General features: G+C 43.7%; 1 protein-coding gene across 10 annotated transcripts in view; it reads right to left on the minus strand.

Annotated features, from left to right (window-relative positions):
* The window catches only part of NCALD (neurocalcin delta), a 539,433-nt gene that overhangs the window by 17,002 nt on the left and 495,204 nt on the right, over positions 1-27,227 (minus strand). For all 10 annotated transcript variants that reach the window (XM_086336203.1, XM_086336202.1, XM_086336197.1 and 7 more), the window contains one exon: positions 7,165-7,561. In XM_086336203.1, coding sequence (XP_086192329.1) covers positions 7,165-7,542 — 378 coding nt within the window. In that variant the 5' untranslated portion in view covers positions 7,543-7,561. The remainder of the gene's footprint in view (positions 1-7,164; positions 7,562-27,227) is intronic.

The following is a 27,227-nucleotide window of genomic DNA, read 5'->3' on the forward strand; positions in this document are numbered from 1 at the left end:
AGTACATCATGAGAAATGCTGGACTGGAAGAAACACAAGCTGGAATCAAGATTGCCAGGAGAAATATCAATAACCTCAGATATGCAGATGACACCACCCTTATGGCAGAAAGTGAAGAGGAACTCAAAAGCCTCTTGATGAAAGTGAAAGTGGAGAGTGAAAAAGTTGGCTTAAAGCTCAACATTCAGAAAACGAAGATCATGGCATCCGGTCCCACCACTTCATGGGAAATAGATGGGGAAACAGTGGAAACAGTGTCAGACTTTATTTTTCTGGGCTCCAAATTCACTACAGATGGTGACTGTAGCCATGAAATTAAAAGACGCTTACTCCTTGGAAGGAAAGTTATGACCAACCTAGATAGCATATTCAAAAGCAGAGACATTACTTTGCCAACTAAGGTTTGTCTAGTCAAGGCTATAGTTTTTCCTGTGGTCATGTATGGATGTGAGAGTTGGACTGTGAAGAAGGCTGAGCACCGTAGAATTGATGCTTTTGAACTGTGGTGTTGGAGAAGACTCTTGAGAGTCCCTTGGACTGCAAGGAGATCCAACCAGTCCATTCTGAAGGAGATCAGCCCTGGGATTTCTTTGGAAGGAATGATGCTAAAGCTGAAACTCCAGTACTTTGGCTACCTCATGCGAAGAGTTGACTCATTGGAAAAGACTCTGATTCTGGGAGGGATTGGGGGCAGAAGGAGAAGGGGACGACAGAGGATGAGATGGCCGGATGGCATCACTGATTCAATGGATGTGAGTCTGAGTGAACTCCTGGAGTTGGTGATGGACGGGGAGGCCTGGCGTGCTGCGATTCATGGGGTCGCAAAGAGTGGGACATGACTGAGCGACTGATCTGATCTGATCTAATCTGATAAAAAGCTTCAAGTTAAGGAATGTTTCAGAAAATAGGAAAGGCAAGGGAACAGACTTTCTCCCAAAACCTCCAGACAGAATGCAAGTTGTCCTACCCCTTGAGTTTAGCCCAGTGAAACTGATTTCAGATCTCTGACCTCCAGAACCATAAGATAATAACTCTGTGCTGTTATAAGCCACTACATATATGGCCCTTCATTATAGCAAAAGGAGGAGACTAACACGGTGTATTTCAGTGTTACAAAGTCCACCACAAAATCCTTCCTACCAATGCCAGGAGAAACTAGGGGATTCCAATCTGTTAGCACCAACAATTCTCAGTGGATACCAAAGTTAAACCATGGAGAACAACATTAGGGAAGAAAAACTAGAAAATTTATGGGGTCCCAATCTCCATTCCCTTGGACAGCAAGGAAATCAAACCAGTCAATCTTAAAGGAAATTTACCCTGAATGATCACTGGAAGGACTGATGCTGAAGCTCCAATACTTTGGTTACCTGATGTAAAAGAACAGGTCATTGGAAAAGACCCTGATGGTGGGAAAGACTGAAGGCAGAAGGAGAAAGTGCAGCAGAGGATGAGATGGTTGGATGGCATCACCGATTCAATGGACATGAACTTGGGCAAACTCCAGGAGATAGTGAGGGACAGGGAAGCCTGGTGTGCTGCAGTCCATAGGGTCTCAGAGAACTGAACATGACTTGGTGACTGAAAAACAACTACCCACATTCATTGACAAGCCTATTATAAACTTGTTTGGACCCCAATCTTCACCCTGACCAATTATTAGTATTTGAAGGTGAACATCATGAATTTGCATTTTACACTGCTGCTATTTAGCTGCTAAGTCATGTCCAACTCTTTGAGCCCCCATGGACTGCAGCACACCAGGTTCCTTTGTCCATGGGATTTCCCAGGTAAGAATACTGGAGTAGGTTGCCATTTCCTTCTCCAGGGGATCTTTCTGACCCAGGGGTGGAACCCATGTCTCCTGCATTGACAGGCGGATTCTTTACCACTGAGCCACTGGGGCTTCCCTTAAATGGCTTGAATTTCTGAGTCTTGGAGGGACAAAAGTTCAGCCAGGAATTTATGGACTGACACTTGTAGCTGAGCTGCAGTTTCACTTACTTGAACAAATACAGCCTTAATTTCTGTATGATTCTGCTAGCCCACAGCTTGCCTCCATCTCATCACTTTCAAATAGGTATTTTCCCAGACCCCTAAAGGATACCTACAATATGTGAAATGTGAACTTCCAGATGTTCAAGCTGGATTTAGAAAAGGCAGAGGAACCAGAGATCAAATTGCCAACATCTGCTGGATCACTGAAAAAGCAAGAGAATTCCAGAAAAACATCCACTTTTGCTTTATTGACTATGCCAAAGCCTTTGACTGTGTGGATCACAACAAACTGTGGAAAATTCTGAAAGAGTTGGGAATACCAGACCACCTGACCTGCCTACTGAGAAATCTGTATGCAGGTCAAGAAGAAACAGTTAGAACTGGACATGGAACAACAGACTGGTTCCAAATAGGGAAAGGAGTATGTCAAGGCTGTATATTGTCATCCTGCTTATTTAACTTATGCAGAGTACATCATGAGAAACATTGGGCTGGATGAAGCACAAGCTGGAATCAAGATTGCCAGGAGAAATATCAATAACCTCAGATACACAGATGACACCGCCCTTATGGCAGAAAGTGAAGAAGAACTAAAGAGCCTCTTGATGAAAACAAAGATCATGGCATCTGGTCCCATCATTTCATAGAAAATAGATGGGGAAACAATGGAAACATTGACAGACTTTATTTTGGGGGGCTCCAAAATCACTGCAGATGGTGACCGGAGCCATGAAATTAAAAGATGCTTGCTCCTTGGAAGAAAAGCTATGACCAACCTAGACAGCATAGTAAAAAGCAGAGACATTACTTTACCAACAAAGGTCTGTCTAGTCAAAGCTATGGTTTTTCCAGTGGTCATGTATGGATATGAGAGTTGGACTATAAGGAAAGCTGAGTGCCAAAGAATTGATGCTTTTGAACTGTGGTGTTGGAGAAGACTCTTGAGAGTCCCTTGGACTGCAAGGAGATCCTAAAGGAAACCAGTCCTGAATGTTCATTGGAAGGACTGATGCTGAAGCTGAAACTCCAATACTTCGGCCACATGATGCGAAGAGCTGACTCATTAGAAAAGACCCTGATGCTGGGAAAGACTGAAGGTGGAAGGAGAAGGGGACGACAGAAGACGAGATGGTTGGATGGCATCATTGATGCGATGGACATGAGTTTAAGTAAGCTCCGGGAGTTGGTGATGGACAGGGAAGCCTGGCGTGCTGCAGTCCATGGGGTCGCAAAGAGTTGAACATGAACTGAGCGACTGAACTGAAAGGATACCTAAGCAACTGCAGGGTCTGCAAACATGCATTGTCCTAAATGGTGCGGACCAGCTAGAACCAAATAATGAGAATCCCCACAGGGCTTCTTGGGACAGTGACAAGGCCTGGAGTGTAGACTTTCACAGAAGAGGGGGTGGAGAAAGGAAAGGAGAGTGGGGAGTTTAGTAATATCCTACAGCAAATTCCAATTCATCCAGAAACAATGAAAACCGGGGGATTAGCATAAGAATAAGATAGAATACATGAATTATCAGTTTGCAATGCAGCGGAATGGGATAAAATAGCCCTTAATAGGAAAATGGTTCTAAATTTAATTTAATCTCACTGACAATTTGGAAGGTGCCTCAGGGTGCTGCAAGGTTTCCTCTCCACGGTCATGAATATTAATCATCAGGGTGTGTTACTATGGAAAACAATTCAGAAAATTTGAACCTTCCATTTGCAGGCTGCTTAAGAACCCTGAGTATGAAAGCTTTATTAAGGAATCTGTGTCCTTCCTATTATGACCTGCAAACTGACTGTGGGCCTGTGAGTGGACGGAGCTGCTTTATAGTAGAGAAAGTACCTTGTTAGGGAGAATGCCCCTTGACTTTTATGATCACTTTTTGAACACAGAGTCAGCAAGGGCTCAGCAAGCGTCTACCCACACCTTTTGCACCTTCCCTGCAACGTTCCACTCTCCCTTGCAAAATGGATTCAATACCACAGGGAGAGTGTCTGTTTTCCTCCTTATATTTTTTCTTGGTGCTAGCTACTTAGTAGGTGTTTTACCACAGGTGTGAAAGGAGTTTGTGAATAATTCTTGATTCCTATAAACCCATGTAATGGGGACCGTCCTCCCTGGCTGGGGATCTACATCTTCAATACTGGCCACCACACCATTGCAGCCAGGAGAACTGTGCAAAAAGTGTTAAACAGGTGAAAACATAATGGTTGATGGGGAAAAAATTTTTTTTCTTAGATCTCAATCAGGAAGCAATTCTCTCCAAAAAGAAGGTACCCATCCCATTCACTGCAGGGAGGCAGGGAACGAGGGCAGAGCACCACATTCCCAGGTAAAAAGGAGAGACAAAAGAAAGCTAATTAAAATTGCACACTCAATCAGTCGTGTCTGACTCTGTGACTCCATGGACAGCAGTCCATGGGGCTCCTCTGTTCATGGCATTTTCCGGGCAAGAATATTGCAATGGATAGCCATTTCCTTTACCAGGGGATCTTCTAGACCCAGGGATCGAACCTGCTTCTCCTGTACTGGCACTCAGCTTCTTTAACACTGAGTCAACTGGGAAGCCCAAATTAAAATTAAAAACCACGTTTTAAATTTGAAGTTTTGTTTAAGTAGCAAAGGTTCAGAACAATTGGAGAGGTGCAAAGATAGAGGGCACCCTTCATTCACTTCAGAGGTACATTTGGAAAAACAATTTGGCAGACTGTCTCAAGAGTCTTAGAAAGAAATGCTCATTCCCTTTGGCCCAGTAATTGCACTTCTGGGAATCCATTCTTAGGAAATAATCCTAAATATAGAAAAAGCTTCATGCATAAGAATCACGTATTTGTTATTTCATTTTTAAAGCTATAGTGTTATATATAACAAAGACTGGATACAACTTAAATATCCAATAAGGGAAAATTAGGTACATTATGCTATGTGTATGACTGCAGCCATTAAAATGTTTGTATTGAAAGTTTCAGTAGTATGAGAAATGCTTATGTTTTAATTATGTTAAGTGAAAAATGGCAAGGTACAGAATTTCACATGCACTATAAATCAATTAGATATTTTTAAATATATGGAAATAGGACCAGGAAGATATATTAGAAAATTATTAGCAATGATTCCCTTTGTAGGTGAAGGGGGATTGTGGAGAATTTTTCTTTTTCTTTTCTTTTCTTCTATATTCCCTATATTTTTATGTGCGTGTGTGTGTGTTGGTTGCTCAGTCATGTCCGACTCTTTGTGGCCCCATGGACTGTATATAGCCAGCAGGCTTCTCTGTGCATGGAATTCTCCAGGCAAGAATACTGGAGTGGGTAGCCATTCCCCTTTCCAGGGGATCTTCCCAAGCCAGGGATCAAACGCAGATCTCCTGCACTGCAGGCAGACTCTACCACCAGGGAAGCCCTATATTTTTATAGTAGACATTATATTTTTCATATATTTATCCTTGGGGAAAGAGAGAAATCCTTTATTTTTTAAGATTCTTGTCTGTGGGGGATTCATTCAACACAACTTGTCCAGACAGTTACTGTTTGGGGGCGAGGGAAAGCCACTGGTGGCCCAGGCAGAAAGGAGAAGGGGCTGGAGGATCTGGGAGAGCTCGTCTGATTTCCTGTGACGTGTGCAGCTGTCACTCTGACTGCCTGGGGGTCTCAGTCCCACTCCCAGGAGCAGACCCCAGGCCTCAGCCACAGGCTCAACAGCAGGCGAGTCATGTTGCTCTCACCCAGGCTCCGTCCTCAGTTCCTGTAACCCTGTTTTCCATGGATCCTTAAAAGCAGGTGTCACACACCTCCAGCCTCATCCCCTCCTTACCGTAACGTAGCTTAGTTCTTTCTGTCTCCTGTCTCTTTGTATTACACCCTCCGCCACCGTTCCAGCACCCACTAGGTCTCCCGGGGGCTGCAGCTCTATCTCTGAACCCAGCCTGTCCTGGGATGAAGCCTCCGAGATGAGCCCTCCAGGAAGCCAGATGACCACTTTCTCGCACCTGCTATTTGCTGCCAGATACTTCCTTCTCGTGTCCCATGCACCTGCCAGGATGGTGCGTTCTCCCTGGGGCTGCTCGCCTGCGTAGGTGGTTTTACTGCAGCCGAGGCTCTTCTGACCCTCCCCCACGCTGTGTTTCAGGCTCCTGAGGTTGGTCTCCGGGCCCCATCCTCTGCTGACGAAGCTGTCGTTGCCATGACTGTAGCTCCTTCAGCCTTCCCTCCTCTGCAAAGCTTGCTGGAATCCCACAGGAAAATGTGGCCAACACTAGGGCCCCTTTTCCTGTTCTTTTAGGAAATTCACTCTGCGTGAGTGGTTTGGGGAAATAAAATGGAGAACTTCCTAGTAAAGTGATGGAGGCCTTGATTCTGCACTGTTCATATCTCTAATGAGACAGAAACTAGACTAGAGATCTCTACTTTTATTCAAGAGTCTAGGGAATTCCCTGATAGTCCAGAGGTTAGGACTTGGCAGTTTCACTGCAGGGGCTCAGGTTTGATCCCTGGTCAGGGAACTAAGATCCCCCAAACTGTACCTTGTGACCAAGAAAAAAAAAGTCGAATAAAGTTGGAAATTAATGCTGCTGCTGATAATTAGTTATATATATGTATATAACTGGCACTGTGCTAACCACTGAACAAGGAGAATCGATCTAAAAATAATCCCACAGCAGTGGGTACTTTTGTGGTTCCATTTTACAGATAAGGACACTGAGGCTTACTTAGGTGAACTAACTTGGTTAAAGTCACAGACATAGTGACTGAAAGAGGTAGGATTTGAACCCAGGTCAGAGTTTGGTCATAAACATTACTCTAGGCTCTGGATCCAAGCAGGTCATTGCAATGAGTGGATGGAGTGGCCCCAGTGATCATGACCACCTGAGGAGTCTATGTCCCTCGGTAGGGGAGAGTCACCGCAAAGCCCCTGGTGACCTATTCCAGGCAAGAATGTGGGTCTAGTGTTAGCAGAGCTCCTGAGTTCCCAAGAGATGCTAACCAGTCTGCCTTGCTATGTGTAATCTCCCTGTTTCATATATGGGTTCCATATTTTCAAAGACCCTGGCTAGCCGAAATTGCAAGCAGGCAGGCCACCAGCTTGCAATCTCTCCACTAAGCTATACTGTGGGCTTTCCAGTGCTTCCTGTGACTCGCACTCTCCCCTTTGTAAAGGGCAGGGGCTACGTACCTGCACAATCTCGAGCATCTCTGCCTTGCTGATGTAGCCATTTCCGTCTAGGTCATACATGCTGAAGGCCCATTTCAGCTTCTGCTCCAGCTTCCCCCTTGACGTTACGCTCAGGGCTATGATGAATTCTCTAAAGTCTATCGTCCCATCTCCGTTGGCATCGAAGGTGCGGAAGACGTGCTCTGCAAACTTGGAAGCATCCCCGTAAGGGAAAAAGTTCCCGTAAATTTTCTTAAACTCCTCCATTGACAAGTGTCCGCTGGGGCAGTCTCTCAAGAAGCCTTTGTACCATTCCTGGATCTCGTGCTCCGTGAAGTCCGTGCTTTCCAGCAAGTCTTGCATGACCTCCGGGCGCAGCTTGCTGTTCTGTTTTCCCATCTTGACAGCAAGAATTCAGCTGCAGACAGAAAAGAATACAATATAGAGAGTTTCCTAAACCTGTTCTTCAGAGGCACATTTTATAATCTGTGATTATTCCTTTGGGAGAAAGAAAAAAGTGTGACTTCAATAACATTGTTTAGGGCTTTCCAACCTTGTGGTCAGCCCAATAAAATGTAGAAAGAGGGGCTGGCAGAAGATGCAGAGTAGAAGTATCAGTGAAAACTGATACTTCTTTGACACAGAGCCAAATGAAAGACAGGAGATTTATAATGAAAAAAAAAGACACACACATACACACAGAGAAATGATTACTGAGTGCTGCCTTATCTATTTGCAAGAGGCTGAGCCTGCCTTTAGAAAGACCGGGGTTCTAATACCCAACCCAAGTATTAGAGAGAATTAAAGGAAAGGATCAAAAAGAGAGAGAGCAAAAGAGATAATGTCACATGCTTTAGAGTATTTGCAAATAAAGTGCTTGGGTATCTTCTGAATATTATAAAGACAGACATGAGTAAGGGAAGTAGAAACTCATCTAATTCCATTAAATGCTACCAAGCTTGGTCAGTTATTTAAAGCCAAAAAGTCAAATCACTGTCAACATTGTGTTTGTATAGTAAAGATGATGTTTCATAAAGTTATGTCCTATGATTGTGGCTTATGAAACTGGCCAAATTTTTCTTTTTAACATACAAAAAATTTCATATTTTCTTATCACGGTAATAGCACATCCATAGTAAAAGAGCAAACAACACAGCAACACATACAGGAAAGTCAGCATCATTTCAAATCTTAACACTTATACACTGCCAACAATTTGGTGTGTGTCCTTGTAGATTTTTCATATGCACCCTTGTCTAAAATGCTATTAATATATGTTTTAATGTGTTTATATTTCAAGAAACAAGAAAATATACTCTTTGTTACTTATTTTAAAACTTAATATAATGTGGGGAATAAAGGCAACTTTTATTAGACAGAAAAAACCCTGTGATTCCCATCTTCCCATTCACAGAGCCAGTCAATATTAACCACATGCCATATATCAGGGATGTTTCTGGCACTGCGGATGCAAAAAGTAAGATGCGACCCCTCCTCCTAAAGGGACACCCAGTTGCCTACATATGGAAGGGGGGGTGGTTGCGGTGAGAGGACAACACAATAAACTTTCAAAAGGTGGTGCCAGGGGAATGGACGTGGCGCAGGGAAAGTACATGGACAGGACACCCGAGCCAAAAGGGGATCTGGGTGCTATCAGGGAGGCCTTCTTGGAGGAGGTGAGCTTAGTTCCCATATCCAAAGTCTTATGATATAAGCATGGTAAAGATAAGTCCCTTCTAACAAAGGGGCTCTACACTTGTATTTTACATTTTTCTTGTAATGGAAACTTACAGAATATATAAAAGATTTTAATCCCCATTTTAATAATGATTCCCAATTTCTTTGAGATTTTCACTTTGTGGTGTTTGTTTATGTCTGCCTCCCTCCCAATTCAGGGTGAGCCCCTTGAGATGGAGTCTTGTTGAGGTTACTCCATCTCCCTAGGGCCCACCGTATATAACTTAGGTGAATGAAGAAATGACTCAGATAAATAATTACAACAGGGAAATATGGAATAATCTTCTTGGAAAAGGAGTCTTTTTGCCTCAAAGATGAGGCCCTGGCTTTCAGAACGTTATTTGAGACAGTAAAGCTATTTGGTAGTTAAGACTCGGTCTTGGGATCTCTTTTCTTCACTTCTCCACTAGTTTTATTGAGACATAATTGACATAGAGGATTGCATAAGTTTAAGGTATATGACATAAGATCCAATATACATTTATACTGGGAAATGCTCACCACAGTAAGTCTGGTTAACACCCATACCCTCACATGGTTACAGAAATTCTTCTGTTGAGAACTTTTAAGATCTACTCTCTTAGCATCTTTCAAATATACAATAGAGTACTGTTAATGATGCTGGTGCTGAAGCTGAAGCTCCAATACTTTGGCCACCTGATGCGAAGAACCGACTCATTGGAAAAGACTCTGATGCTGGAAAAGATTGAAGGCAGGAGGAGAAGGGGACGATAGAGGATGAGATGGTTGGATGGCATCACTGACTCAATGGACATGAGTTTGAGCTAACTCCAGGAGATAGTGAAGGACAAGGAGGCTTGTCATGCTGCAGTCCATGGGGTTGCAAAGAGTTGGACACAACTTGGTGACTGAACAACAACAAATTGTTAACTATAGGTACCATGCTGTACGATGCATGCCCAGAACTTATCTGAGGCTTCTACTTGTTGACCATGTTCACTGAACTCCCCCTCCCCCCACCCTTGGGATCTGTTGAAACTGAATTGCCTGTGTACCTATCTGTTGCCACCACTATAAATTCCTTGAAGGCAGGGTTTGAATCTTACACTGCTCAAACTTCCTTCATTATATGCACAGTTCAGGAAATGACAAGCAATCCTTGTGACTTGCCAAGCTGACTGATTTTGCTCCCTGAGTTCTGCACAGAGCAGAATCAGCCCTGCTCTGTCTCTGCTCCCCGAGAAGGGTGGAACAATTCTCTTCGCATCAGCACGACCAACAGCTGCCTGAAGGAGCTCACTTTCAGAGGTGACACTCTACGGAGAATCAGACCAATGCCATTTTACCTAAGAGCAAAACTAAACTACAGAATCAGACCAATACCCTTTTACGTAAGAGCAAAAGTAAACCACAGTTCCAAGCACAACACAAACAGAACTTATAAACTGAACCTTTCAATAACTTTCACTTCCCTCTTGTGTCTTTTTTTTCCCCCTTGAGATAAAAAGTGAAGTAGGAGAGACTGGTTTGTACTAGAATTTCAAAACTGCATTTAGTTGCTAAGTTGGCAACTTGCCAGAGGCAATAATTCAGAAACACAAGGTAATACATAATACATGGATTTATAGAGCTCCGAAACATTTTATGGAATTTACACGTAATGTTGAGTTTTCCTTTTGGGGAGTGCTTTAGAGAAGAGCCCTTTGGTGTGGCGTTCAATCAAATCACTGTGAGAACCCTTTGGTTCTGTGCAAATCACTGAGTGCACGGCCTTGGGAAAAAACGCCACTTTGATATTAAAATCTGCTCTCTTAAAGAATGATTTATTTCCCAGGATGTAGAGAGCACTGTTTCTTCAAAACCGAACTTGAGTTCCTTTCCCCATGTTTAAAAAGTGTGTCTCATTTATTAGCTGTTTTTGCACTAGAAACAAATTGCTTCAACATTTTGGCTAAGGCTCCCACTGAGACTGATCTGTGTGCGGCTATTTTTCCCGTAAACAGTAATTAAACCGCATTTACAAATTCATTAGCACAGAAAGGCCATAAGACAAACAAGGCAGAAGAGCATGGAATAAGTTATCTGGGAAGCGGGTGTTTGCAATTTAGGCCAGAATTTGTTTCAGTAGATAACTGCAAACACTTTACTAAGTATGATGTCCGAACTTGAGGGAACCATCTGGACATGGTTAGGCTGTACAACAAAAATTTCCAGGGACATAAGATACCGTTTCTTCCTTTGAGGGAGAGAGGGAAGGATAGAAAATGCCTGACAATACCTTTTTCTTTTGGAAGACAGGAATTTTGCTGGAGTTGAAGGATCAGGGAGGGGACCTTAAGGGAAATGCTACATTAATTAGCAGTCTAAAGAAAACAAACCATCCGGAGTCAGAAGTTGCACCTCAGATCAAATACTTTTAATTGCTCCATTCAGTCATTAAAATGTTTATTTTGTGCCAGTAGAACAGGGCATGGAATAAAAATGCTCGGGTTCAAAGACTGGCTCTATTGTTGACCAGCTCTTGGGTAATTCACTTCAATTCTTACTGCACTTCAGTTTTCTCATCTGTGAAATGAGGTCAGTTGTCCAAGTTCATATCTCACTGATTCTATGTGAGAATTAAACGAGACAGTCATATATGTAAACCTCTAGCGTTGAGTCAGGGACAGATGCTCTGGTCAGTGAAAACTACATCTTACTCCTGTTTTTTTTTAATGAGTGAATTTAAATATTAAAGGTAAAGTAGTATGAAACTAGAATTTGGTTTTTTTCTCTGTTAAGAGGACAACATTTTTATTTTATTATTAAACTTTGCATTTTGTATTGTAGTATAGCTGATTAACAATGCTGTGATTGTTTCAAGTGGACAGCAAGGGAACTCAGCTATACATATGCTGTATCCTATCCTTGATTGCACCTCATACATTCTTCTACTGAGCCTTCACAGCAACTCTGAGGGATAAGTAGGGTAGATTTCACTATTTTATAAGAAAGAGAGAGAAAGAAGAAAAGGAAGAAAGAAAACTCAGAGAGGCAAAGTGACTTGTCCTGAGTCCCACAGCTTGTGAGTGAGGGAGCCAGACAGGAAGCTCAATTTGCATGTGACTGTCAACTGTCTTTTTTTTTTTCGATTGTGTCTGACTAGCTTCAGAGACAAGCAAATATAGAAATTAAGACAAAAGCTTTATAACATGCCAGAGAGCAGTAGTTAAACGAGGGAAGTGTTAGTTGCTCAGTCATGTCCATCTCTTTGTGACCCCATGGATTGTATAGTCTGCCAGACTCCTCTGTCCCTGGGATTCTCCAGGCAAGAATACTGGAATAGGGAGCCATTCCCTTCTCCAGGAGATCTTCCTGACCCAGGGATTGAACCGGGGTCTCCTGTACTGCAGGCAGATTCTTTATGGTCTGAGAGAACCTGCATGCCAATGCAGGAGACATAAGAGATGTGAGTCCGATCCCCGGGTTGGGAAGATCCCCTGGCATCTTCCCAAGTGTGTATGGCAACCCACTCCACTATTCTTGCCTGGAGAATCCCATGAACAGAGAAGCCTGGCAGGCTACAGTCCGTGGGGTTGCAGAGTCAGACATGACTGAAGCAGTTTAGCACACAGGCTGTCAGGGAAGCCCAAGAGGAAAGAGATAACACACCCATTCCACAAATATGGGCAAAGTGTCTATCAGGAGGGAGGCATGGCTCGGGGCCCTGGGGATTCAGCCGGGAACATACAGGCGAAACTCCTGTCCTCCTGGAGCTTACAGCCTCTTGGGAAGAGATACACAGTAAATATGTGAAATATGAGAAGGAGATGCACCATGGAGAATAGCAGAGTGGGTGGGTAGGTGTTAACACTTTAAATAAAAAGCCCCATTAAGAAAGTGATGTGTGAAAAAGACCAGGGAGGTAGGGAGGTAGCCATGGAGATGACTGGGAGAAGACTATTCCAGGCAGAGAAAACAGCAGATGAGAAGGTCTCCACAGAAGCGTGCTTAGCACACTCAAGGACAGGGCTGCAACAAGCGTGGGAAGAAACAAAGGATATGAGGTCAGAAGAGCAACGAGGACCAGATGCTGTGCGACCAGGAGGGAACCGTGAGCGCTCTGGCTTGCACTCTGAGATGCAGCCGTTGCAGGATTCTTAGCAGAGAAGTGCTAGGAGAGATTTATATTCTAACAGGACCTTGCTGTTGTGTGGACAGAAAGCTAAAGAAGGATAAGGGCAGCAGTGGGAAGACTACTGCAATGACCCAGGCAAGAGATGATGGTGGGTGAAGCCAGGGGAGCAGAGGAGGTGAGAATTGGTGGGATTTGGCACCGCTGGTAAGGTGGAAGCTGACATTTACTGAAATAAGAAAAATGCAGGAGAAGCAGGGCTTTGGGGTTAGGTAGGGGACTTTGTTGTGTCCATATGTTAATTCTCAGATGCTGATTATATGCTGACTGGAGATATTGAGCAGGCAGTTGGATGTGTCTACAGTAAGAGAAAGTGGTCCAGGAGGCGATTTAAATTTGGGAGTTATCAGCACATAGATCGGAGAAGGCGATGGCACCCCACTCCAGTACTCTTGCCTGGAAAATCCCATGGACGGAGGAGACCGGTAGGCTGCAGTCCATGGGGTCGCTCAGAGTCGGACAGGACTGAGCGACTTCACTTTCACTTTTCACTTTCATGCATTGGAGAAGGAAATGGCAACCCACTCCAGTGTTCTTGCCTGGAGAATCCCAGGGACGGGGAAGCCTGGTGGGCTGCCGTCTGTGGGGCCGCACAGAGTCGGACACAACTGAAGCGACTTAGCAGCAGCAGCAGCAGCACATAGATTGTGTTTACAGCTAAAGACTGGAAGTGAATGAGGATGGAAAAGAAAAGGGGATAAGGACCAAGCCCTTGGTCACCCTGCCATTTAGAATCTTTGCCAATAGAAAGAGGAGAAGGAACCAGCAAGGGAGAAGGAGGACGGGCAGTGAGGGGGTAGGGAGACACAGAGGCTGAGCCCACACTCTCCGCCGTTTCGTCCTTCGCGCCAGCTCAAGGGGGCACATGAATGTGCTCAAGGCAGCCGCACAGGAGGGCTGGGCTCCTGGTTTCCTCTGAACCTTGTGCTGTCTCCTCCACCCCAGCATGTCCTGTCTCCCTGAAGGTTGTCATCTTCTGCCCAGTTGTTCACAGCTAACCCCAAGGACTCACCCGTGATTCCCTTCACTTTTGTTCCAAAAGCAGGAGCTGTCCAAACTTGCCCTCTGTCTCTAAAATTTGTCCCAGATCGATTCACTTGCATATCTCCACTGTCATGCCTCAGTTTGAACCTCCATCGCCTCCTTCCTGAACATCTGTAACACCCTCCTCTCTGGATTCTCATTCTTCACTTTTATCCTCCTTCTCCCTGCCTGGCTCTCCACTCAGATCCCCAGAGTGGGTTTCTAAAAACATAAAACAGACCAGGTCCCTCCTCTGCTTAAAGCTTTACGTGGCCTTCCTAACACACAGAGAACACCAACCCAGACTTCCTCCTGTGGCTCAAAGGCTCTGAGCTACCCTGGCCATCCCTGACTTCCTTTCAGCCCCCCTTGCCCAGGTACTCTGACCTCCTGCATGCTCCAGCTTTTACCTCTTAAAGACTTTTGCTTCAGAGCCTTGAAGAATACATAGATATGTGTGTATAAAGTAATATATATATATATAATTTTTTACTTTTTATACTTTCTTGACTTCATATCATGGCCATCTTCATTTCATCTCCCCCATCTCACGTGGGATCTCAGTTCACCAACCAGGGATTGAATCTGTGCCCTCCTACACTGGAAGACCAGAGTCTTAATCACTGGACACCAGGGAAGTCCCTTGAAAAATACTTTTACATAGCAATTGGGTCCTCAGCCCTTTCAAGTTCATGTACCCTGTAAGATCATTCTATGTACCTATCTACTGTAAGGTACATATATAATATATATTCATTTTTGTTGAATCTCAACTGCATTTAATTAAATGAAACACACAAGTATTCTATTAGACACCAGCATTCTGTTATTCAGTAGTTTAACCTGAGATGGGCAATGTGAAATTTCCCAACTTATTTTGGGACACATCCAGTCATCCAGTGTCCAAAATATAAATCTGGGGTTAATATTGACCACAGATGACAAAGGAAAAATATACAAGACACCAAACCACCAACAAAGAACCACGCACAGGAATCTACACTATGAAGTTAACTTTCCATCTAAAAAGAACTAAAAAAGGAATAACCCCTAAAAATGATACCACAGGGAAAGGAAATGGCGAGGAGGATCAACCTTTCACACGCACATGCTCCCATCTATATATTTTGTATCTGGGGAGTGGAAAGAGCTGCAGCATTTCATTTCTGCCATTCCTCATAAGGTTCCAAAACTCGGTGAGTTAATTCTCAACGCCCAGAGTTAGATTTTCCAGGGAAAAAGTCCATAACTTAACCTGGACAGTCTGGTTAACCTCAGAGGAAGTTGCAATGCAAACTGCACTGAGTTCTTCTAAAACAGAATTTACAAGAAATTAGCAACTAAAGTCACATTTAGCTGCAGCAAGGAACATAGAGCTCACAGTGGTTTCCGAAAGGGGCCAGGTTAATTAAAATGTTTGCCTCTTTGGAACATGTAACCTTGTCCTCTAAGAGTTGCTTTGAATTTCCAACCAATGGAATGTCTAAATTATGAAAACATAACTAAAAAAAGGCTCCTAAAATGTAAGGAAGGAAATGATAAAAGTTATAGGTTAATGGGAGGAAGCATTCATTTACCATGACCAAGACATCATTGTTTTGGCCAACTGAATTTTACAGGTGGCTAAAATCCAACAAATTCATTTCAAGGTCAGTTGTCCTTACTTCTCACTGGGAGAAAAAAAAATGACTAAATAAAAACCTGAAGAGCACAATGCTTCAGAAATTTCTCTTCAGTGGAACTTGCCTCTCAGTGGGAGTTTGAAAGGAGACCATATATATAAACTGACATATTTATATGTAGTGAGCAAATTAGGAAATGAAACTCAGTGGGGCAGAAAGAGAAAAAAAATTAAAATATTATAGAGGGAGAATTGAAGTTATGTAACACCCACTCCAGTACTCTTGCCTGGAAAATGCTATGGACAGAGGAGCCTACTGGGCTACAGTCCATGGGGTCGCAGAGAGTCGGACGCGACTTAGCAACTTAAAAACAAAAAACCCAACACTCTCGATAGCTTAGTTGCCTTGACCAGAGAATGCTCTGCCTGCCAGTCTTTGATGAGATGGGCTCATATGAGGAAGCAATACGTACTTCCTATCCCCTCATCTGGATCACAAAATGGCTTTGCTGGAACTGCCTGAAATCTGTCACGAAGCCACTGCCTGCAGGGAGGCCTTCTTCCCGATGAGAATGGGGTGTTTGGACCCACATCTCCTGATGGCCTAGTCATACCTGTAACACCTGGTCACACATCTGCACTCGCTTCCCCCGCAGAGAGGTGATAGGCGTGAGATGAGAACTTAACTGGTTCCAAAGAGACTGTGAGTGGGAAGCTCTCTAGAAACAAATTCACTCTGCCTTCCGCCTTCCGCAGGCTCTGAGATAAAGCCCACGAAAACCCTCCAGTCTTCCCAGGGTGAGCAGTGGTCACGGACTCTGAAATATCTGGGCCCTTGTTCTACAGAGCCTGAATTTCAGACTAGACAGGGCCTGGCCTTGGGCTTTTTTTCCCCAAGTTTTATTTTCCATAAAAAATAAAGTACAACCCACATTACTGCCAATAAAACATATATTTCTGATAGACTCTGAGTAGAACATTATCCAACAACAACCCTTTCCCTCATCTCCCAAAATGGAAATATTTTTAGTTCTGCTGACTGCTAAAGTACTACATTACTATTGCAAGAAATGTAAGTAATAAAGGGATATCAAAACTAGAATGTGAACACCCTTACTCTGATCCAATAGTACTCCATAAAAAATAACCACTACCAACAGTTTTATGTATATATAACAGTTTTATAAATATATATAAATTATATTATACATTTAAATGCATATATATGAAATCTGTGGGGCTTCCCTGGTGGCTCAGTGGTAAAGAATTTGCAGGCAATGCAGGAAATGCAGGTTCGATCTCTGGGTCAGGAAAATCCCCTGAAGAAGGAAATGGCAACCCACTCTAGTATTGTTGCCTGGAAAATGTTATGGACTGAGGAGTCTGGTGGGCTACAGTCCATGGGGTCACAAAAGAGTTGGACACGACTTAGAGACTAAACAATATGAACTCTGTACATGCTAACCATAAATGGGATTGTTTTCACTTAAAAGTATATGGTGGATATTCTTCCATGCGGATGTATTTCATCTTTTTAAATTGTTGAATTTTGATTACCTGATTCAACAGATGGTATTGAACACTGACCTAGGGCCAAGCACTGAACTGGATATCAGCTGATAGGATACTTAGTAACCTGAGGCTCACAGTTCATTGCACGACATTTACTTAACAAAGCCCCCTTGATGGCCATTCCGGTTGATCCCACTTTTCTTTGATTCCCTCGGCATTTACCTTGGTCATGGTTCCTGGATTCCTTGGGCAGTATTTATTACAAACAGGTTTCTTGATGTCATTGGCAAGTACCATGATCTCTAGACTCTCCCTTACAGATTCATCAAACGAGCCTTTACATGCCAACCATGCATTTTGTAAGGGTTTATACACCAGCTAGGATTAGAATTGAATCGGATTTGGAATTGGACTTGGAATTTCACCCTACTCCCTCAGCCTGTGTTACAGGCACACAAGTGCAAGTCTGACATTAGTTATTCTCGTGCCTAGGAGGCCAAGGCCACGTTCACCCTGGTCTTTAAAGAGTGCACCACTGTCACCATGTAAATGCCCCCTTTTAGCCGAAAGACGATATTATGCACACAGCACTCTAAATCCTCCCTTGTTCAATACTCACCTGCTGACTTTTCATGCCCACGCCTTCCTCCTTACTTCAAGTCCAGCTAATGGCTGACTCCCCCGACACCCCTCTCAGATTGCCAGCAATTGGAGGTGAACTTACAGTGCAAGCTTAAAGTGCCCTTAGGTAAGTGGCCTTGAGTAAATGGACAGGGCCCACACTAAACCACACGCAGAAACTACAAAGCTGATCCAACGAAAGACACTGTCAGAGTGCCTGAAGTCAAGGGCTTCAGATGAAGCAGATGGGTCCCCTTGCCATCAGCACACCTGGCCAGCAGACCACTGCATCAGAGCTGCCTGTCTGGGCCACCTCGTGCCAGATGCCAGCTCAGTGCCAGCTGCAGGGAGGAAAAGAGGGGGAAGCTCTGAGGGCCCCCATGCATTCTCCAGGGCTGTACAGGTAAGACCCTACCTTGGCTGACTTCCATGGAATTCCTATAGTGATACATTTCTGCTTAGCTAGATGTACTAAATATCCTCTTATTTATTTATTTATCTGTCTAGCTATTGGCCGTGTGGCATGGCAGACGGGATCTTTGTTCCCCAACCAAGATCGAACCTGTGCCTCCTGCAGTGGCAGTGTGGAGTCTTAACCACTGGACCGCCAGGGAAGTCCAATAGTCTCTTATTTGAAAGACAAGAATGACTATTTGAGTTTTGATAAGACCATAAAACAGAAGACTGAGCCAGCAAGGACTCCGGAGGCCAAACGGATCAGCTACAGGGATCCAGGCCTCCTCACATAACCTGCAGCCAGAGGCACAGAAGGAGCTCCAGTCTCATTTGTAGACATTCCCAGGGGCCACAAATACATTTAGCTAATTGATGCAAGCGCCTCCACAGAGTCTAAGAATAGTTCTTAATTCTTTTTATTTATTCAGCAAACATGTGTTTAACATCTACTGTTTCCTGGCTTGAAATGAATATTCCTACAAAAATAGCATCCTACATAAGATAGGGAAAGGAAGTGAGGGAGTCTGGGATTCCAGTTGTGGCTCAGATACTTCATCTTTACAATTTTTCTGTGGAGTTGATGAGAGGAATGTTATGTCTTGGTTTTACTCCAAGGGGCTAAGAGGGGCTTTGAGAAGTTAACCATAGTGACAAATTCATGCAGCTGGTGGCCCCAGGGGAGTACGTGGGAACCACCCTCCCCACTTCCATCCCTCCCACGTCTCTGGCTGGGTCACTTTTGGTATTTGAATGCTTCTGTTGGAAGGTACTGAATCAATCAGTCTGTATCCTGGCCAATGTGGCTGAAATATTAATGCTCGTCCATCAAACTTATGTACAAGTAAGAAGTTCAATAATTGACTGACAAGGAGAGACTATAAAGTACCTTTTCTTCACTTCTTGCAACTTTTGCATCCCCCAGCAAGATATATGGAAAGAGAACTGGACTTGGTAGCAGAGGAAGTGAATCGAAGTCCTTATTGTCGTCCAGTGTTATGTGACTTTGGAAAAGTCATCTGACCTCCCTAAGGTCTCATTCTTCTACAGTGAAATAGACATAGTGATACCTCTCATGTGGCTGTTTGGTGAAAATACGAAATGAGAAAAAGCCGGATGAGTGAGGGAAAACTCAGCACTGTGTCTGGCATCTAGTAGGTGCTCAGAAAACATTGACTATTAATCTGAGAGAGATAAGGATTCAGCTTGGTGGGCTATTTACAAAGAGGAGCTGTCCAGAGCTGGGGACATTGTCCCCCTTGCTTTAGCTTCATGCAGAATTAGAACAAAAGCAAGAATGTGACATGAGAGAATGAAAGAAAGAGAACCATTGCTAGCTTTCTGCCTGACTTTCCCCTTGGATCACTTGCCAGATAGGAAAGACATTTGGGGTCTGCACCCAGAGACGACTCCTGCCAGGCCCCTGGCTGAATGTTTTCTCTGCATAGCAGTCATTATTCTAACCAGAAATTAAGCAAAGAAGTCAGATTGGAGAAGCTGCTGATGGTGAGTAGGACACTTTTTTTCTCTGGTTTCCTTCCTGGGGCTGGGACGTATGACTGGGGCAGAATCCTCTTCAGAGGAGCCCCATGGCAAAGGGAAGATCAGCCTTCCTGCAGTGGGAAGATCAGCCTTCCTGCAGTGGGACAGTCTGGCTTGTGCAAGAGGGACTTGTAACCTGTTCTCAGGGTCTGGCTGGATAAGAATGCAATTTTCAGAACTGGATACCACTGAAAAAACAGGATATCAATGACTGATTGAATCAATTCTTCTTTACCTGGGGGAAGAAATGATTCTTTGTTGCTTTATTACTTTTTTTTAAAACCATCTTTTCTAAGATCAGAGGTGAAAAAGAAATAAATTGTTTTTGTTTTTTTTTTTAAAAAAAAAAAAACCATTTATCATTAGGGCAGAAAAAAATGTCCATAGGAAAATCCTTGTCTCTCAACTTATTTCCAATTACTGCCACCATTTCTTAATGCAGACCTTATCTCTCATCTGAATTCAGAAATATTAACTGTTCTCCAGTCTTAAGACTCTGCATCTGATTATGCCATTTCTCAAAAATCTTCCATGTTCCATACTGATGACAGATTAGAGGTGAAAGCCCATTGCTTGGTCCTCAGAGGCCTTAAGGTTGCACCCCAACCTCATCAGAACTGCAGAATTTGTCATTCTAACCCTCAACTTGACACATTTATTTTCACTCCAGTCCTCACAGTGGTCCAGGGGATGAAGCTTACAAGAAAATAAAACTCAAAACCCTTTGTAAACACTGAAGTATTTCCAAGTAGTCACTATTATAGCTATGCCTCTCTCCTTCTCTACTTGTTGACATCTTACTTGGTGTCAGGTGGAGATATTGTAGTACTTCCTACACTCAGCCGGCCTTTCTCTTCTAAGTGAGTGTGAGGCATATCTATGGAGTTTTGTCGGGGCCTCTCTTTACAGCTCTGAGAATGATGTTGGCATGTGGTAGGTGCTTAAGAAACAATGGCTCTGTTCTGTGGAGCTTATTTTCTGTCGATCCTAGAGGGTATTGCATTGCTTGTGTAACTTTAAAGAATGCCACTAATGTTTACAGAACTCCAGGTGTATGCAGGCCACTACACCAGCAGCCCAATGCCACAAACTAAATAAAGCACAGCCCCCCTACCCCTTGCATGTTTATGGGGCTTTCAGCATAATGTTTCAGCAGATCCCCGAAATATTGTTGAGAAAGGAAGAGGCAAGATCACTTACTTACAATAAGGAAATTGAGGGTGACGATGTAAGCATTTCCCCAAGGTTCCAGGGGTGATAAGTTTCAAAGGTGGAAGCAGGACACAGGGCTTTGTCCTCTGTCCTCTCAGCGCAGCTCCTCATGGTGGGAGACAGAGCAGAGCCTCAGGGAGGATGCTGCCAGGGGTGGCAGGCTGTGTGCACATTTGTGTGCTTAAGAAAAGCCTTCCCGTCTAACTATTTACACTCCGGTTACTATTTCCTTTTCTTGCTCAGAGACAATGAAAATGGAAGCGTAATCTGAAAAGAGGGAAGGTGAAAATATATCCACAAAGTGATAGCAATGCAATAAATTCAAACAAAGGATCCAACCAGCTCTGAGAGAGGGTCTGTGTCCTCCCAGGTCAGCCCCTTCCTTGTTTGGGTTTCCCAGGCGGTGCTAGTGGTAAAGAACCCACCTGCCAATGCAGGAGACGTAAGCTACAACATAAGTTCCCCGGATTGGGAAGATCCCCTGGCGTAGGAAATGGCAACCCACTCCAGTATTCTTCCCTGGGAAATTCCATGGACAGGGGAGCCTGGTGGGCTACAGTCCATGGGCCACAGAGAGTCGGACACGACTGAGAGCCCAAGCACACACACTTCCTCGTTTAGACTGTGTGGGCCTGGGTGGGTTTTCTAACTTATCCTGCACACCCTACCCCCTCGCCAGTGGGGACCCTCCTAACATTTTCCCTATTTCTTTAAAAGAAATGTTTTTATTTATTTGGCTGCACAGGGTCTTAGTTGCATTATGGGGGATCTAGTTCCCTGACCAGAGATTAAACCTGGGCTCCCTGCATTGGGAGCGTGAAGTCTCAGCTACCGGACTACCAGGGACATCCCTTCCCTATGTCTACATTCTGATCAGAGTGGCTCACTTCTATTGAACCACCTTATATACACCTTATATTACAGCAAACACTTATGAGCAGTGTAGAATCAGTGTAAAAAACGTTCTCAAAATATCCTAAAGTTGTTCAAAAAAGCTGGGAGCGTATTCCTGGTGCGTCGCTTGCTGCGAGAGGGTCAGTGGAAGCGGTATCGGGTTGACCCTGGGTGATTACCGTGGCGAGGACAGCAGAGGCGGCATCCTGCACCCCACGCTGTGCACACGCACAGAAGCCCACTTCACGGTGCCGGGGCCGCCAGACCAGAGTGTGCTGACTCCATCAGCAGCCGCGGCAAAGAAAATTACCTTTTCCTGAATAATGTCACTTCTGGCCTTTCCTACTTATTCTTGCAGCACCAAAGGGCTTATTGGTACACATAGCTTAGTAATTATGGCGACAGCAAATGCAGCCTCAGTGTGAAGCTGCAGAGATGAACTAAAGAGAGGAGGCTTTTGGACTATGCATTCATCATGGGTCATTAGCAAAACACCTTATATTTATGAAACAGGCAAACCTGTTTCATAACAAACATGTTTCTGAATCCAAACAGCATGGATTCAGAAGTATCAATATATAACAAATGGCTGGATCTGACAGCCTAAATTTTTCTCGTTGATGACAGATCCAGAGATTCAAATATGCTTGCTGCTGCTAAGTCACTTCAGTCGCGTCCGATTCTGTGCGACCCCATAGACGGCAGCCCACCAGGCTCCTTCGTCCCTGGGATTCTCCAGGCAAGAACACGAGTGGGTTGCCATTTCCTTCTCCAGTGCGTGAAAGTGAAAAGTGAAAGTGAAGTCGCTCAGTCGTGTCTGACTCTGTGCGACCCCGTGGACTGCAGCCCACCAGGCTCCTCCGTCCATGGGATTTTCCAGGCAAGAGTACTGGAGTGGGGTGCCATTGCCTTCTCCATACTCCTACGTAAAATTTGGGCTTTGTGGATGGGGTTGGAACAAAAATGATTATAGCAAAAAAAAACTAATGAAAATCTGAAATTTACCCAAATATTTCACTGAAGGAGAACGCAATAATGGAAGACTGTTGTACTATATGTAACTATTGTATCTGAATAACGGTGAAGGTAGATTTGCCAGTACTCCTCTCTCTCTTCACTAACAAATTATGATGTGCAGCAGCATATAAAATGATAGAGAACATTATTCCAATCCTCCAAGCCAACTGCTTATTTAAGAGCAACATTTCCTACTATAAGAAAATTATGCAGAATTAGAATTTGATTGTATTCATACAGGAAGTGATAATAAAAGAACATAGAAGTGAAGTAAAAGCACCAGAATTAACATACTTCAGTAATCAAAACTGAGTTGGATCTGTTTTTAAATAAAAGCCAAAAATAAAGACAAGCATCTAAATTTCAACAGTGATGGGCATGTAGTTTAAATCGTTTCTTTCATTTAGATTATAAGAATTTTAAATATGCATTAAAAGGTATATTTTTAAATGTTTAAATTTATCCACAGTAGATCAAATAATGCAATTGGAAACTTAGAACAAGCACTATTCCTAGAATAAAACTGAGTTGGGTATCTAGGAAAAGCTTAGAGTAATGTCTTCATTCAAGGAGGTCCTATCTCCTTGTGAATTACTTCGCCAGAAGTGAAGTCCTTGTGCCTAGGACTGTGCAGGATATGACAATGGATTCAAAGAATAATGTATGATGAAATGGCAGAGAGACTAATCAGCTGGCAAACTAGATAGACTATTACTCCACATAAAAGACATGGTCTCTATACTCAAGGAGCATTATCCAAGCAACGTAATAAAACGTCACATGTAAACAGTGAGGACAGCTGTTCTTTTCACTGCGTGGTTGGGTTAAGAAGTATTTAGAAAGACTCAATTTTGCCTATAACCCTACCTGTTAAAAGACGTAAAGGTGATTTTATGGTCACATGGGAAGTAGATACAGGTGAGACAAAGAGAAAGTGATTCAAAGAGAAAGCTTTTCTCTTGAACCTTCCCTGCCCTTCATTCTTCTGACTCTCTCCAAAAGCTCTGCGCTATAAGGGACACTGTAAATTCTGAGGCTGTTTTCATTAGTCTTAGACACCAGAAGAAATAGGATGACAATAAACTAATTTCTTCTTAGATTTACAAAGACATCATATCAGATTCAAATTATAAATGTGCCCTGAGGATGAAGCTAAAAGGTAAAGCTCTGGACACAGTATCTCAAGACCAAATTTCATGTGAAATCTGTTCCTCTCTTCTTGGGTGGGAATGCAAATAGGGTGAATACTTGGAATAACGACAGTAAGTGGGAAGGGATCCTTAGGACCGAGATGCTGGATGGGAAGTAACAGAGGAGTGTGAGTCCTCACTGAACTCCTGAAAGAAGGTAGAAAGACACTGAAATGTACAGAGCATGTGGCATTGGCTTGGAGGAGGGACCCACATGCCTCGCAAGGAGAATATGGATTGTTGGTGGAAGGGTCAGAGACCCACCAAGGCTCAGTCCAGGAATCACCACTTTGTCTTCATCTCCCCTTTCTCTTTTCCTCAACTCCTACCTTCCCTGGCGTTAAGGTTCCCCATGATCATTCTCCCAACTCCCACTCCTCCAGCCAACCTTCTTTCTGCCATGCTTACCTCATCCCACCACTGTTCGCCTGCTGGAGGCAGTGTAGCATGGCACTTGTGAACCTGATCTTTTTGGATAGACCTCAGTTGGAATCCTAGCTCTGTTTCACCAGCAGACTATCCCTTACCCCCACTTCTCCCCAAAGCAAAAAAGAAGTTAGCTTTTTGAAACTAGAAAATGCATTTTAAACAATTACATTTCCAAAGAGAATCATGGCTTTACATTTGCATAATTCAGACATCACTTGGGTAGTCTTCATAGTCAAAGAAACAAGCCTGAAGTAATAGAGGAGCTCCACCTCTAGAAAGACAGGTTGTATTTGCAGATTTTTAAGTAACTTAAAAAAAAAAAAAATCTGCCTGCAATGCGAGAGACCTGGGTTCGATCCCTGGGTTGGGAAGAGTTGGACACGACTGAGTGACTCTCACTCTCACTTGAAAAATAAAAGCTTTTCCCTACCAAGGTTTAAAAAATCTTAGGGTCAAAGTTTCAGGCTGAGCAGGCATCCTGTTTGACTACTAGTTTATCTACCACATATCTTCATTGTTAGGGTCAAGCTCGGTAAAGAAATACTTGTGAGAAGTTCTACTCATCACGTGTTCCTGTTGTGCAGGCAGGACACAGTGGTGTCTCCTGGACTTCAGTGTCTCTTAGCACCCTGGGAGAGGACACTATTTATGCAGCACCCTGGGGATGGTAGATGAGGGTGCTGGATGGATGCTTGTGCCACCGGGAGGACTAAGGGATCAATACCACACCACCCACAGCTCACCCATGGGCCCCACACCTGGGCTGAGAAGTCCTGACTTAGATGATCAAAGCAAAATTTACTAATCGTAGGAAAGAGGACATCTCATGACTCCATTACAAATGCCTCACCACTGACTCAGAACTCGGTTGTTTTTCTTCTGATGAGATACACTTCCCCATGTCAGGCTGTTGTCCCTTATTGTTCAAAATGCATATACACCCAGACTCATATTTACTCATCATGCGCTAGCAAATTGGATAGAAATGGGCTTTGAAATTTGGTCACCAAAATTTAGAGGAAGACAATCAATCAACAGAATATTTTCTTTTCATCTCACAGCCTGACTCATATAGTCAAGTTTTCTTTCAATATACAAAAGCAGATTTATGGAAGCCAGGGGATACAGCACAGCAGTCTTTTCTGCACTGTGCAGTGGCTAGAGTTAATTAGGATCCGTTATAGCTAGGACCCAGTCAAAACAATTCTTTTGTGGGGAAAGACCTAATTACACAGTGATATCATGTGTAGTTAGTGAGACGATCCTATTCCCATACATCCGTTCTTTCCCTGTCCTTTGGCATTATCACAATCACTTGCTGTGTAGTCAGTCTCCAACTCATCAAGGACCTCTTAGTGTCCCCAGGCCAATGATCCCTCCATATCATTAGGTTAGATGTCCTCAATGTGCAAAAGCATATTGCCTCATTTAATCTTGATGGCAATCTTATGGGGCTTTCTAGGTGGCATTCGTGATAATGAATCTGCCTGCCAATGCAGGAGACCTAAGAAATGAAGGTTTGATCCCTAGGTTGGGAAGATCCTCTGGAGGAGGGCTTGGCAACCCATCTCCTGCCTGGAGAGTCCCATGGACAGAGGAGCCTGGCGGGCTACAGTCCATGGGGTCACAGAGTCGGACATGACTGAAGTGACTTAGCACACACATATGCACAGCAATCTTATGAGAGCAGAATAACTCACCCATTTCACAGATGAGTGGATTGAGGTTTAAGGAGAACAAGTTCTCCCAGTTCAGGCAGAAAATAAGTGGTGGAGCTTAGTTAGAATCCCCAAACTCTCAGGGGATTTTATCATTATGTGGCACTGTGTCACATTTAAAGAATGGAAGCTAGTGATGAGGAATAACCCTCACTTGTGTAATACTTGACAGTTTTACAAATGACTTTCACATCCATTATCTTACTTAAAAAGTCTGCAACCTATTGTTATCCCCACTTTATAGATAAGAAAGTTGAGGCTCAGAGAGGGAAACATTAAGCCAGAAATCCAGAGAAACTTCAGGTCTCCCATGACAAGATGAAATCCGGAAATAAAGACTTTGAGGTTAACACTGTGATATCACTTTGCAACAATGAGATTGCATGATGGTAAGGTTTGAACATGGACTTAGAGGTCAAATCTGTGCAATCTTGCTGACTGCTCTTAGGTAGCTGTGAGCATGCCAAATCTGAGATACTATGACCCCCTCCTGGAATTTCAACCTGGTTGTAGAATAGCTCCTATTATTCCTGTGGGTGTTAATGGGATAAGAGATTCATCTGAAGCAATGAATGTGTGCTGAGTAACAGATATGATTCAATCTCAATGAAGTCAGTACAATATAGCACCCAAAGCAGCCAACCCTACAATATCCAACTGAAATTGTTCCAACGGGATCCGGCAAGAAGCCCCATTTTGACACCTCTACTTTTGCAAGTCACCAAGGCACATACTGTTGAACGCACACCCAGCAGCTCTGTCCTTGCTCCATGCCAGCAGAACCTTGCTATGGTTCTGATGCCTCCTCCTCTTCCCCATTGTACCTTGAGCAAATTCTGACTAGTCTAAGCCAATGGCAGTGGTTGTATTCCTCCCGCACAGAATTGATTGGGAAAGGCATGAGCCTCAGTTTTGGCCAGTAAAACATTAGTGGAAGGCTGCTAGAAGCTTTGGGGACAAGCTTTCCTTGCTGGTAAAAC

Source organism: Bos grunniens, chromosome 14 (assembly GCF_055505025.1).
Source record: "Bos grunniens cultivar Pamir isolate PY7600 chromosome 14, Bosgru_T2T1.0, whole genome shotgun sequence".
Classification (NCBI taxonomy): Eukaryota; Metazoa; Chordata; class Mammalia; order Artiodactyla; family Bovidae; genus Bos; species Bos grunniens.